This window comes from Hypanus sabinus, chromosome 3 (assembly GCF_030144855.1).
Source record: "Hypanus sabinus isolate sHypSab1 chromosome 3, sHypSab1.hap1, whole genome shotgun sequence".
NCBI lineage: Eukaryota > Metazoa > Chordata > Chondrichthyes > Myliobatiformes > Dasyatidae > Hypanus > Hypanus sabinus.
Genome location: NC_082708.1, coordinates 189,051,713 through 189,066,635, shown reverse-complemented (window position 1 = coordinate 189,066,635; position 14,923 = coordinate 189,051,713). Strand labels below are relative to the sequence as shown.

The 14,923-nt window shown below is 44.2% G+C and overlaps 1 protein-coding gene across 9 annotated transcripts in view; it reads right to left on the bottom strand.

Annotated features, from left to right (window-relative positions):
- Window positions 1-14,923, bottom strand: part of sfxn5b (sideroflexin 5b) — a 282,969-nt gene that overhangs the window by 123,286 nt on the left and 144,760 nt on the right. For 5 of the 9 annotated variants that reach the window (XM_059965824.1, XM_059965823.1, XM_059965826.1 and 2 more), the window contains exons 11-12: window positions 11,963-12,078; window positions 10,226-10,311 (exon numbers count right to left, since the gene is read on the bottom strand). In XM_059965824.1, the coding sequence (XP_059821807.1) occupies window positions 10,226-10,311; window positions 11,963-12,078 (202 nt within the window). Of the gene's footprint in view, window positions 1-3,177; window positions 3,205-7,218; window positions 7,289-10,225; window positions 10,312-11,962; window positions 12,079-14,923 lie in introns of those variants that run through there. The other 4 variants (XR_009511398.1, XR_009511397.1, XR_009511396.1 and 1 more) reach the window with 2 other exon arrangements.

The following is a 14,923-nucleotide window of genomic DNA, read 5'->3' as shown; positions in this document are numbered from 1 at the left end:
CAGAACTGAGCACAGAACTCCAAATGGGGTCTGACCAAGGTCTTATATAGCTGTGACATTACCTCACAGCTCTTGAACTCAATCCCACAGATGATGAATGCCAACACACCATACACCTTCTTGACAACACTTCAACCTGCGCAGCAGCTTTGAGTGTCCTATCGACACAGACCCCAAGATCTCTCTGATCCTCCACACTGCCAAGAGTCTTACCATTTATATTATATTCTGTCTTCAAATTGAACCGACCAAAATGAACCACTTCACACTTATCTGGGATGAAGTCCATCTGCCACTTCTCAGCTCAGTTCTGCATCATATTGAAGTCCCGTTGTAACCTCTGACAACCCTCCAGACTGTCCACAACACCCCCAACTTTTGTATCATCAGCAAACTTACTAACCCACTTCTACTTCTTCATCCAGGTCATTTATAAAACTCACAAAGAGGACGGGTCCCAGAACAGATCCCTGCAGAACACCACTGGTCACTGAGAATAGTGGAGCAGTCTAGGAGAAGAGGACACAGCTTCAGGATAGAAGGGTGTCCATTTAAAAAACAGAGATGCGGAGAAATTTCTTTAGCCAGAAGGTGGTAAATTTGTGGAATTTGTTACCACAGGCAGCTGTGGAGGCCAGGTCGTTGGGTATTTAAGGCAGAGATTGCTGGGCTCTTGGTAGGACATGGCATCAAAGATTCTGGGGAGAATGCCAGGGAGTGGGGCTGAGGAGCAGAAAAAAGGATCAACAATGTTTGAATGGTGGAGCAGATGATGGGCCAAATGGCCTCATTCTGCTCCCATGTCTTATGGGATGATGGCGGAGAAACACAACTGGACAGGGAGCATGTACGGAGGGGAATGAGAAAGTTTGTGTCCGCTGATCTAGATTTTCAGTTTCTGCAGTGTCTCTTATGTCTCAGAAATGGAACTGGTATCTGAGGTGTAAAGAATCAGGCCAGTGTTGATTGTTGTACAATGTAGTAGTGAGGTAGTAGGCTGAGGATTCAAAATCCAATTCAAAACTATTCTGTAAAAAAATTGTTAATAAGGAAGCACATCCCAGAGAAAATTACCACAACCCTGTCAGATTGTTGATGCAGTCTAATTGATGTGAAGGAGACTTGACTTACCTAGTACAGGCCTACCATACAGTATGTGACCCCAGTCTTTGACCAAAATGGGTGACTACCAGCTGATCACGGAAATAGCCCACCAAATGACTTCACCATTTGAGTCCTGGTGAAGGGTCTCAGCCCAAAACGTCGACGGTTCATTCCTTTCCGTAGATGCAGCCTGACCTGCTGAATTCTGGCATTTTGTATGTATGTCTCAATCATCTCAACATATTCAGAATCAAGACATTAACAGTGTAGGAGTAGGATATTTGGGGGGTAATTTAGACAAAAATGCCAATCACAGTATAAATTATAAAGTCTTTTTAATGATTAGAAAATCAATGGTACCACCACTGTTGTTGGCTGAATCAAAGGTGACGAATTGTCTTAAAGGAGGGAGATTGGAAATCTGGTTGAGTGGCACCATTTGATCAGAAACGTGACCCAACAGATGACTGAATTAGCTCAATCATTTTCAGAATCAAGACACACCGTAAGAGGGCAACTGGCATTGGGAAAACATGGTTCGTTCCAACATTAATTGAATAGGAGCAAGAAGAAGATTGTCAGAGGGAAACTTCACCCAAAAAAAGTGTCACTGACTGAGGAATGACGGGAGAAATGGAACATTGCAAACGGTGGATCGGGTGTACTTGGGTGATTACTCTCTCCCTCCCCCCCACCCCCGATGGTAGGTGAGAGTTTCCTGCTGATTCTTGAGTCGGAGAAACTTGGAAGAAAAGCAACAAGGCAGACTGCAACAGCCAGTGATTTTGTAGGTCTCCTCTCTTGCTGTGGAAAAGAGATGACACCTCTCTGTCCTTAGTTAGGAAGAGCGAGAATTGTCAGGTGGACAATCAATTTTTGTTGGACTGCAGGTCACGGTCTCTCTTTAGGGGCTTTTGCTGGGTGGGTGGTGGGTGCTGATGCGCTTTGCTGAAATGATGGGGGAGGAATGATACTTTGCTGCTGCTTGTGCATGGGAGGGGAAAGAGGGGGCTAGGGCTTCTAACATTTTATTGTCATTCATCGGGGTTCTCTCCTGTTTTTGTGAATTTCTGCAAGAGCAAGAATTTCAGGTTGTACACCGTATATATTCACTGATATTAAATGGAACCATTGAACGACTGAAAATGTTAACCACAGTGTAAATTGGAATAGTTTTTTTTCATAAATTAGAAAGCCTTTAGGGTCCCAGCAACCCTCCTTCACTGTTTCACCTTCTCTTTCTATCAGTCTATTCCTGCTTGACCTGAGCTTCCTTCCCACTCTAACTTTGGGATAACGCTTCGAAGTTCAAAGTAAATTTATTATCAATGGGCAAAATCCCTAATTGTGCTCCTATATCGATGGTCTTATGATGATTCAGGGTCATCATCCCCTGACTACAGTGTTAAGTACAGGAGATGGGGTGGTATGTTGAAGTGGTATAAGACATGGGCGAGGCCTAATTTGGAGTATTGTGTGAAGTTTTGGTCACCTACCTACAGGAAAGATGTAAATAAGGATGAAAGAGTACAAAGAAAATTTACAAGTATGTTGCCGGGTCTGGATGACCTAAGTAATATGTAAAGATTGAATAGGTTAGGACTTTATTACTTGGAACATAGAAAATTGAGAGATTTGAATGAGGTATACAAAATTATGAGAGGTGTAAATTGAGTAAATGCAAGTAGACCTTTTTCCACTGAAGTTGGGTGGGTCTACAACCAGAGTTCATGGGTTAAGGTTGAAAGGTGGGAAGTTTAAGGGGAACGTGAGGGAAACTTCTTCTCTCAGACGGTTGTGAGAGTGTAGAACGAGCTGTCAGCGCAAGTGGTGCATGCGAGCTTGACTTCAATGTTTGAAAGAAGATTGGATAGGTAAATGGATGGGAGAGGTAGTACAGGTGCAGGACGATGAGAGTAGACAGCTTTAATGGTTCGGCACAGACTGGATGTTTCTGTGCTGTACTTCTCTATGACTCAATGACTAGTTTTACCTTGCCTCCTTGCATGGTCGTTTTATCTCCTGCTCCATTTCTCTTTGACGAGGAGATGTCTGAGTCATTCTCTTCCTTTCACATTCTGTCATTTTTCATATTTGATTCTGAGAAGCATAGACAGGGTGCTTACGAAGGGATAAGGTAAGCTTGTCTATATTAGTCGAGTCGATATCTTAATTAGATATTAAGAAAGAGGATGTGCTGGAGCTTTTGGAAAGCATCAAGTTGGATAAGTCACCGGGACCGGACGAGATGTACCCCAGACTACTGTGGGAGGCGAGGGAGGAGATTGCTGAGCCTCTGGCAATGATCTTTGCATCATCAATGGGGATGGGAGAGGTTCCGGAGGATTGGAGGGTTGCGGATGTTATTCCCTCATTCAAGGAAGGGGAGTAGAGATAGCCCAGGAAATGATAGACCAGTGAGTCTTACTTCAGTGGTTGGTAACTTGATGGAGAAGATCCTGAGAGGCAGGATTCATGAACATTTGGAGAGGCATAATATGATTAGGAATAGTCAGCATGGCTTTGTCAAGGGCAGGTCGTGCCTTAAGAGTCTGATTGAATTTTCTGAGGATGTGATTAAACACATTGATGTAGGTAGAGCAGTAGATGTCATGTATATGGATTCCAGCAAGGCATTTGATAAGGCACCTCATGCAAAACTTATTGAGAAAGTAAGGAGGCATGGGTTCTAAGGGGACCTTGCTGTGTAGATCCAGAACTGGCTTGCCCACAAAAGGCAGAGTGTTTATAGACAAGTCATATTTATCATGGTCAGTAACCAGTGGAGTGCCTCAGGGATCTGTTCTGGGACCCTTACTCTTCGTGATTTTTATAAATGACCTGGATGAGCAAGTGGAGGGATGGGCTACTAAATTTGCTGATTACACAAAGGTTGGAGATGTTGTGGATAGTGTGGGGGGCTGTCACAGTGGGACATTGATAGGATGCAAAACTGGGCTGAGAAGTGGCAGATAGAGTTCAACCCAGATAAGTGTGAGGTGGTTCATTTTGGTAGGTCAAATATGATGGCCGAATATAGTATTAATGGCAAGACTCTTGGCAGTGTGGAGGATCAGAGGGATCTTTGGGTCCGAGTCCATAGGACACTCAAAGCAGCTGCGCAGGTTGACTCTGTGGTTAAGAAGGCGTATGGTGGACAGTCAGAGGCTTTTTCTTAGCTTCTGAAATAGCTAACATGAGAGGGCACAATTTTAAGGTGCTTGGAAGGAGGTACAGAGGAGAAGTCAGGTGTAAGTCTTTTTATGCAAAGAGGGGTGAGTGTGTGGAATGGGCTGCTGGCAACGGTGGTGGAGGCGGTTACAATAATAGGCTTTTAAGAGACTCCTGAATATGTACATGGAACTTAGAAAATTAGAGGGCTATGGGTAAGCCTAGGTAATTTCTAAGGTAAGGACATGTTTGGCACAGCTTTGTGGGCCGATGGGCCTGTATTGTGCTGTAGGTTTTCTACGTTTCTATGAGTCACTGAGTTCAAAAGTGAGGAAGTTATATTGCAGTTAGGCTAAATTTGGAGTATCGCATACAGTTCTGGTTGCCCCATTTTAGGAAGGATGTTGAGGCTCTGGAGAGGGTGCAGAGGTTTCAAAGTTCAAAGTAAATTTATTATCAAAATACAGATATGTCACCATATACTACCCTGAGATTTGTTTTCTTGAAAGTATACACTGACAAATGACCAATGTGCAAATACAAAAGAAAAAACAATAAATATCGAGAACATGAGAGTCCAGGATCCTGCCTGGATTAGAGGGCATATGCTGTAATGAGATGTTGGATAAAACTGGGTTGTTTTCTCTGGAGCAGTGGAAGCTGAGGGGAGATCAGATAGAGGTTTATAAGATTAAGAGAGGCATAGACAGAGTGGAGAGTATTTTTTTCTCTCAGGGTTGAAATGTCTAATACCAGAGGGCATGCATTTAAGGAGAGAGAGGTAATTTCAAAGGAGAAGCGAGGGGCAAGTTTTTTTTTGCACAGACAGTGGAGGATGCCGGGAATGTGCAGCCTAGGGTGGTGGTAGAGATAAGAACGTTAGGGACTTCTAAGAGACAATTTGATTGACACATAAATGTGAGGAAAATGGATAGTGGGTAGGCAGAAGTGGTAGTTAGGAGGCCCATTTGATTATTAATCTAATTGGATCGGTACAACTTTGTGGGACAAAAGGCCTATTCCAATGTTATACTGTTCTCTGTTCTACGTTCCATAAAAGCCCTTCACCACTGTAAATAATTCTGGCTGCAGGAAGTGTTCTCCATTCCCTTGTCTGGGACTGCATCCTTCTATGTGTGAACAGATGACTTACGAGTCAGCCTGTGAGTCTGTGTTGTAAATTGGCAAGTGGCTTGTTCAGGGGGTGAAGTGCACCAGTGCAACATGACATTTCGCTGAGGGGTATTTTTGTGGGCGAGCTACGTTTACGTTATCGCCTCTAATTCACTTCCTTGTGCTAAACAAACAGCCGAGCTGCAGGTTGAGGTGTTTATTAGCACAAGTTGAAGCTGTTTGAAGCAGAGAACATACCGGGGACAGCTAAATTTATCACTGTCATGGCAGATTTCAGTAAGTTTATGTTTAAAGAAGGAATTAAAAATCATCAAATATGTTTTGGTAGGAGCAAATTCACTCCAACCAATATCCAAAGAGACATGGAAATACATGTAAGTGCAATATTAAAAAGGTATCAGAGATAATTACTGTATACATTTAATTAAATACAGGTCATATACCAAGTACAAGTGAATCAGAATTACGCTATAGGTTTCTGAAGTCCTGGTTAGACCACATTGATGGTACAATCAATGCACATAAAATGCTGAAGGAACTCAGCAGGTCAGGCTGGTCTATGGAAATGAATAAACAGCCAATGTTTTGGGCCGAGACCTTTCATCAGGATTGGAAAGGAAGTGCCAATTTGCCAGAAAAGAAGTTGGGGGCAGGGGAAGGAGGACAAGCTGGAAGAAGCCAGGTGGTTGAATTGAGAAGCTGGCAGAAGATTGGCAGAAAAGGTGAAGGGTTGGAGGAGAAGGAATCTGATGGGAGAGGAGAGCAGACCATAAGAGAAGGGGTAGGAGGAGAGGCACTGGGGGGAAGATGATAGGCAGGAGAGGAGAAGAGATAAGAGGCCGGAGTGGGGAATTGACGAAGGAAGGGGGAGGTGGGAAAAATTACTGGATGTCGGAGAAATCGATGTTTATGCCATCAGGTTGGAGGCTACTTTGATGGAATATTAAAGGTTGATTCTCCAACCTGAGAGTGGCTTCATTGTGACAAAAATGGAGGCCATGAGCCAACATGTCAGAATGGGAGTGGGATAGGATTTAAAATGGCTTTTCGCAGATGGAGCAGAGGTGCTTGACAGAGCGGTCCCCCAATCTATGTTGGGTCTCACCAATGTAGAGCAGGCCACGTCAGGAGCACCAAAAACCTCAGCAAATTTGCAGAAGTGTTGCCTCACCTGGGAGGACTGTTTGGGGCCCTGAATGGAGATAAGGGAAGTGCTGTACAATATGCAGTTTTGGGCAGCATGGTTTAAGAATGATAGCTTCCTCTGGGTTAGGGTTAGGGTAATGCAGCATCCTACCACATTCCAAAGTCATACAGGTTAGGGTTAGTAAGTTGTGGGTGGGCGTGCTACGCTGGTGCTGGAACTGTGTGACAGCCCATTCTGCGGCGTGCTGGTTGTTTAAGCATTTCACTGCATGATTCAATGCACACGTGATAAATAAACTTGAATTTTGAATATTGGCTTTGGAGAGATTGTAGCATGGATTTACCCAGATAATGACTAACTTCAAAGGGCTAAATTGTAAGACGCAATAGCACAAACTGGAATTTCATTTGTCAGAACTTGAAAGGAGTGATTTGTTAAGATTTCAAAGTGTTAAGTCCGATTGACAGAACACAAAGCCACACTGCACAGGAACAGGCCCTTCAGCCCATGATGTTGTGCTGAATTATTTACACACCTAACTAAACCCTTTATATATCCTTCCATTACTTGCACATTCATGTGCCTATCCAAGAGCCTCTTAAACACCACCCTTGGCAGCTCAATCCAGGCACCCACCACCCTCTGTGTAAAAAACAACTTACCCTACACATCGCCTTTAAACTTTCCCCCTTCACTTTCAATACATGCCGTCTTGCCAAAGATATTTTGACCCTGGGAAAAAAGATACCACTTATCTACTTTATCTCAGCCTCCTGTAATCTTATAAACCTTTATCAATCTCTTTCTATATACAAAAAGCCCATAAGACAGGAGCAAAATGTGTTGTTTTCCAGCGGCAGTACAGGATATACCATAATAAGAAATATACAGTATGTGTGTATATAAGACATAGGAGCAGAATTCGGCCATTCGACCCTTTGAGTCTGATCCAGCACTGCATGACATTATCTCTCTCAACTCCATTCGCTTGCCTTCTCCCTGTGAGCTTTGATGCCCTTACCAATAAAGAACCTATCAACTTCTGCTTTAAAAATACTCAATAACAGCCTCCTCAGCCGCTGTGGCAATTAATTCTGGCTAAAGAAATTCCTCCTCATCTCTGTTCTGAATGGACAAATCTCTATTCTGAGGCTGTGTCCTCTGGTCCTAGACTCCCCCACTATAGGAAACACCCTCTCCATGTCCATTCTATTTAGGCCTTTCAATACTCGATAGGTTTCAATGTCATAGAGAGGTACAGGCCCTTCAGTCCATCCAGTTCATGCTGAGTAGTGAAAAAGAAGAGTGAACTTAGTGAGGTACTGTTCATGGGTTCACCGTTCACAGAAGAAGTTCTGGTGTTTTTAATCTCCCCCCACGTTCCTGAAACCCCTTTTCACTGGGTGTCTCTACAGATGCAGCTCATTAGCCCCTTGCTAACCTACTGGACTCAGTGATGAGAAAACCATATTTCTCAGGCTCCATATATCTAGGGTCGATGTGACTTGGGTCCCACCAAACCTGTGAGGTTGGGATATGTCACCCACTGACGGCCCTGATCCATGGGGATACTGTGTAAATACTGCCCCCGTGCAATTAGCCTTTGTCAAAAAATAACAGATCGTACACTGCATACAATTATAAAGAACGTATATTTACAAATGTTAGCTTTATCGAACAGTTAGTAGGAAAAAGAAAAAGAAAAAATAAAAAGGGCCCATTACAGTTAACCCAGTCCAAATGTGCACATAAGTCGGAGCTCATCTTGACGTTGTCTTTAACTCGTGCATTGGACCCACGGTCTGTCTGGAAGCACTCACCACTTTCCGAATGTCACTCAAAATCCATCTCCAACAATACTATGGGAGCATTGGTCTTCCTCCTTGAAGCCATTCATTTGCACAAGATACCTTGGGCAACAGGGACGGCATCCTCAGACATCTTCCCTCAGCTCCTGCCAAAATGACCTCGATCCACACCAGTGTCCATCACCTAAACCTCTTTGCTCAGCCCTTTAGTTGAACAACATAGCCCCCTAATTTAGCTCAAACACAAACATGCTAAAAGCAGAATGCACTGCTCTTACAGAACTGCTAAAATGAAATACCTACAGCATAGCAGTAAAAATCTGAACCAGGGCGTTACATTCCTGTCAACTTTTTCCAGCCGGTCAAGCCAAGAGTATGTGGCACACTCCTATATAGCATTTCCTCTGCCTCACCCCCCCCCCCCACCACAGATGTTGCTTAACACAGAGTTCCTATAGTATTCCAAACATGAGAAAATCTGCAGATATTGGAAATCCAGAGCAACCCGCACAAAATACCCAGGGTGGGAGGGGTCTGATTTGGCTAGCTGCTTTACTGGGGCAACGAGAAGTGCAGACCAATGAAAGCTGGTTTCAATGTCCACAACCCGATTTGTCGGCATTTGTGTCTTATCGATTCACCTGCTCTTCCAGATGCTTCTCCAATGTTGTCTTCTCCACCTTGTGTTTATGACACTACCCACCTTCTGATTGAAAGAAGTGCTTCCTCAGATCCCCGTTGAACCTTTTACTCGTTACCTGAGCCCTTAGATATTTCTGCCTTGCAGACAAGTCTTTTGCTACCTATTCTTGTATATACCATACATCTCTGTCGGAATCTTCCCCCTCCAAAGAAAGCAAACCCAACCCATCTTGTTCACCTTAGCTCATCCTGGCAAGTCTCATCTGCACCCTCCCAGTACACTGATTAGAAAGCCAGACTCTGTTATCGGAGTTAAACGGGACACACTGGAGCCTGTGGTAGACCCTGCAGAAAATCTTGGCAATTCTGGACAATGTTTCTCACCCTCTGCATGCCACCTTGGCTGAACAGAGGAGCACTTTTAGTAATAGATTAAGACAACTGCACTCCTCCAAAGAGGAGTCATTAAGCTCTATACTGAGTCATCTATAGCCAGGGAAGTGATGATCCCCCTCCTCCTGTTAGACTGTTTGTGGTAACTCATCTTTTATTCTTTCTTCTTCTCTTCTAACATTTGTATATCGGTGCACTTGTAGTGCTACTGTGACACTGTAATTTCCTTTTGGATCTGCCTATCCATCTATAAAATGGGCTTGACCTCTCAATTAACGTCATTGTAATCTTTCACCCTTATTAGACCAGGAGACCATACAACATAGAAGCAGAATTAGGCCATCGAGTCTTCTCTGCATTCTATCATGGCTGATTTATATCCCCCTCAACCCCATTCTCTGGCCTTCTCACTGTAACCTTTGACGCTCTGATTAATCAAAAACCTATCAACCTCCACTTTAAATATACCCAATGATTTGGCCTCCAAAGCCATCTGTGGCAATGAAGATTCACCACCATCTGGCCAAAAAAAATTCCTCTTCGTCTCTGTCCTAAAGGGATGTCCTTCTATTCTGAAAATGCACCCTCTGGTCCTAGACTCCCCCACTATAGGAAACATCCTCTCCATGTCCACTCTATTTAGGCTTTTCAAGGGCCTATTTTCACTAGGCTGATTTTTTTTATTGCTTTCTCTGCAGCTGTTACTGGACAAGAGGAGAGAATGTTTCAGAGCAGCTCCTCTGGGGAAACTATAGCCCACTGATTTTAACTGAGGGGCTGTGGAAGGAAGAACCGACAGAACCAAAGTGACAGCGTTAACACTTACTTCTCCAGGAACGACATGATAACCGGTGGCAGAACAAGGATGGGGATCGGGAGGACGATCCGAGTTAAGGCAGTCTCCATCAGTGCCTAGAGGAAATAGAAATCAATATCGGCAAACTTGGTGACGGAAGACTCAACCCGTCACGACACCATATGGTCTCAGACTCAAGAGATTCTGCAGATACTTGAAATCTGGATCAACACACAAAATGCTAGAGGTACTCAGCAGCAGGGAAATGGACAGCTGACACTTTAGGTCTGGACTAGAAAGATAGAGAGGGACAGCCAGTATAACAGGTTGGGGCAGGGGTTGGTGAGGGGTGGAGCAAGGATAGTAGGTGATAGATGGACCATGGACCACTCTTTAATTTCCTTCCCCAGTTTTCCCTCTGACTGTTCGCCTCTTGGTCTGATCTCACCTCCACTGCTCTGTTGTGGTCTCCAGTGCTCTCTCTATTCTCTCTGCAGCCCAGCCAATGGCTGCCTGGTGGAGGCTGGCCAATGGACTGACAGTGCCTGCCATGGTTCCCGCTCCGAGGATCTCCATCTCCTCTGAATATCTAATGTATTGACATTAGTAGATGACAATTTCCTCATCACTAATCAACCTTCCCACATTGCCTCCTCCCCGTCTCCTCTCAAGTACTTTGATTCATTTCAAAGATTCAAATATTAACAAAGAGTGTATGAGCATACAACCCAGAGATTTGTCTTCCCACAGACAGCCACAAAACCAAGAAACAGCAGCAGCTGCTGCAACACGACATACGCCAGTCAAAGGTTTAATTCAGATTTAGAGTTACTTGTCACGTGTACATCAGTGAAATGAGTCGTCTGCATTAACAGCCAACACACCCAAGGACGTGCTGGGGCAGCCCGCAAGTGCTGCCACTCATTCCGTGCCAACATAACATGTCCACCATGTTCAACAGAATGTTAAAAGCAACAGAAGCAACACAGAACCCACAACAAGCAACAAAGCAACAACAGCAAAACAAGCCTCTTTTCTCCCTCCCCACATCCACAACCTCCAACGCATATACACAGTCATCTGACCCCAGGACAGGCTGTCTTCAGCGTTCAGCCTGCGGTGGGCTTGCTGATGGACGTTTGGACTGAAGGGCCTGTATCTGTGCTATCTACAATACCATGCAAAACTCTTTGGCATATATACAGTTTATAGCTACGGTGCCTAGGACTTTTAGACAGTACTGTATTTGTCAATGTGGAGCGGAGTGTGAGTTTGTAAATCTGGTGGGAGCAAAGGATGTTGGGAATGCTGAGGAGGGATGTGTGGACAGTTGGCAGAGAAGGACTGCCAGTGGTGGGGGGTGGCGCAGGTGCAGACACGCCCAGCCCTGAGACACGTGGCAAGGTAATTTAGTTCCAAACAATTGGCTTAGTGATCATTAAAGAGCATCTCTCTGGTGCTTCCCACTCCCTCCTCTCTCTTTTCCCTTTTCCCAACCATGATTCCCCTCTCTCTACCCCCTTCCCACTCTCAGTACACAATACAGACCCAGATCAGAATCAGGTTTACCATCATTGACATATGTCATAAATTTTTTTTGTGGCAGCAGTACAATGCAATACATAAAATTACTACAGTATCGTGTATAAGTCTTAGGCTCCCTAGCTATATATATGTGCTTCAGACTCCTGCACAGTACTGTGATTTTATACACAGAAACAGCAATGAATTGTGGAAGATGGCAAATGGAACTAGTTAAATGCGTACATGTCTGGCAGCGATCCTGGAGAACCCAACGGTGTTTCCATGCTCATCCAAGACTGAGATTCCCTCCTCCAGCTCACTGTGCCTCATCAGCACCACATTGCTCACGTTAGCGGCAGCTGCAAGATAACAAGTGTACACAGCACTCAACATCATTATCAGCTAATTGACCTGTAGCCAGTGACTGACTCCACCATTGTGCCAGCAAACTCACAACTTATCCCCTTTCATCCCTTCTCTTCTCCTCCCTATCACCTCCCTCTTTCACTTTCTCCCGTGGTCCATGCTCCGCTCCTATCAGATTCCTTCTTCTTTAGCCCTTTACCTCTTCTACCTATCACCTCCTATCTTCTTACTCCACCCACCCTCCTCCCACACACCTACCTTCTCCCCTCACCTATCGCCTGTCAGCTTGTACTCATTCCCCACCACACCTTCTCATTCTGGCTTCTGCCTCCTTTCTCTCCAGTCTCGGCCCGAAATGTTGACTGTTTGCTCCCCTCCACGGACCTGCAGCGATTTGTGTGTATTGCTCATTACTGTCTGAGTGAATAAGATCCCCTCTAAATCCCTTCGTCCTTACTCTAAATTGGTCTTCTTTAGCTTTATCTACCTGAGATATGGGGATCAGTCTCCTCTAGCCTACAACAGCTATACACGTTCATTGTTTTATATACTTCAGTTGTGTGTCTTTGCAGACACGTGGACTGTGGAGAGAATTAGACCAGATGAAGGGTCTCAACCCACAACAGTGACTACAATGTTCAGTTAGCATATTGACTCTAGTTCTCCCCACTGATGCTACCTGACCCATTCCCTTTAAAATCTTTCCACTCTCATCATAAACCTATGTCCTTTTCTTTTATACGTTGCTGTATACTTCTGTAAGACCATACGACATAGGAGCGGAATTTGTCCATCGAGTCTGCTCCACCGTTCCATCATAGCTGGATTATTATCCCTCTCAACCCCATTCTCCTGCCTTCTCCCCCGTAACCTTTGTGTCCTGATTAATCAAGAACCTATGACCCTCCATCTTAAATATACTAAACGACTTGTCCTCCACAGCTGCCTGGCAATGATTTCCACAGACGGACCACCTAAAGGAATTCCTCCTCATCTCTGTTTTAAATGGATTTCTTTCTGTTCTGAGACTGATCCGCTATAGGAAACATCTTCTCAATGTCCATTCTAGTGACATTGTAGTTCATTCTATGTTTCTAAAACTGCTTCTAAAACTGCTTCTGCTTTTATGTTTCTAAAAGTGTGGTCTGATAAATGATTTATAAATCTTCAGTATTACATTCTTGCTTTTATATTCTAGTCATCTTGAAAGGAATGCTGATATGGTATTGGCCTTCCTTACCACTGATTCATCCTGCAAGTTAACCTTCAGGGAATTCTGCACAATGACTCCCTTTGCATCTTTGATTTTTCTCCCTGCTTAGAAAATAGTCTGTGCCTTTATTCCCTCTACCAAAGTCACAACTATACACTTTCCTGCACTATATTCAAACTGTCACTTCCTTGCCCATTCTCCTAATCTGTCTAATCCTTCTGCAGGTCTGTCCCATCAATGAATTGTTCATTGGCTGAGAAACTGAGGGAGCTGAACTTGATGATTTTTGACGTGCTGCCTACATCAGAGAAGCATCGGATGAATCAATGTGTGAAGGCAGTGTGCAGTCTCACAGCGAGCGATTGTCTTTGTTGCATTTTTTTGTGATTGCAGTACCCTGTTTGACATTGTAAATGTGGAACGCTGCTACTGCAATTCACTGATTTATTGGTGGACAGCTGTGTGGCCTTGGTCAGAGTGAGGACGAAGCCTCAAACTGCGGTGTGGTCTGTTTATAGCGACCAGGACGGAGACTTCGGAGCCGGCACACTCCACCGGAGGCAGTGTGGTGCAGGTCAAGTGCTGTGTGAGGAAACTGGAGCACCTGGAGGAAACTCCTGCATCCACGGGGAGGACGGACTAACAGTGGAAGCTGGATTAAACTCTGAACTCTGACACCCTGAGCTGTGCTACCGTGATGCCCTTGCAGACAAAACAGAGGGCTAAGTAGGAAGGAAATGTTAGATTGATATTAGAGTAGGTTAACTCCACTCACCTCAACTCTGAACTGATTCCACAACTTACAGACTCATTTTCAAGGACTCAACAACTCATGTTCTCAGTGTTATTTATTCATTTATTGTATTTGTACAATTAGTCTTAGTTTGCACATTGGTTGTTTGTCAGTCTTTGTGTGTAGTTATTTATGATTCAATTGTGTTTCTTTGTTCTACTCTGAATGCCAGCAAGAAAATAAATCTCAAGGTATTATGTATGGTGACATACATACTTTGGTAACAAATTTACTTTGAGCATTGAACTTTCTATCTGCGCACCGTAGCCTTGGGATTCAATACTGAATTCAACAACTTGAGGTAACTTGCTTTTTTTTCCTCTCTCCGCAGATGTTGCTGGATATTTTCACTTTTAATTTGTTCCTTTGTGTTTCCCCCCTGTTTCTAACTGCTTGTAATGGTTACCTTGACAACACTGGTCAGCATCCTATCACAGAAACACTCTCCTTTCAGCTCCTCCCCGTCTCCACAATTTAAGACACATTTGATTTCTCACTTTCCTGGTTCTGAAGAAGGGTCACTGATCTGAATCATTAACTGAGTTTCTCTCCACAATACATCATCTAGTCTTCTGTTTCTGCTGTTTTATTCTAGCAGACAGACAGGGCTTCTTTTGAACAAAATGCATTTATAAAGGGTAGATTGTTAAATGGATTTACCAAGTGTAGACTGGATTGACAGAGGGTGGACTGGATTGACAGAGGGCGGGACTGGATTGACAGAGGGTGGACTGGATTGACAGAGAGTAGACTGGATTGACAGAGGGTGGACTGGATTGACAGAGGGTGGACTGGATTGACAGAGGGTGGACTGGATTGACAGAGGGCGGGA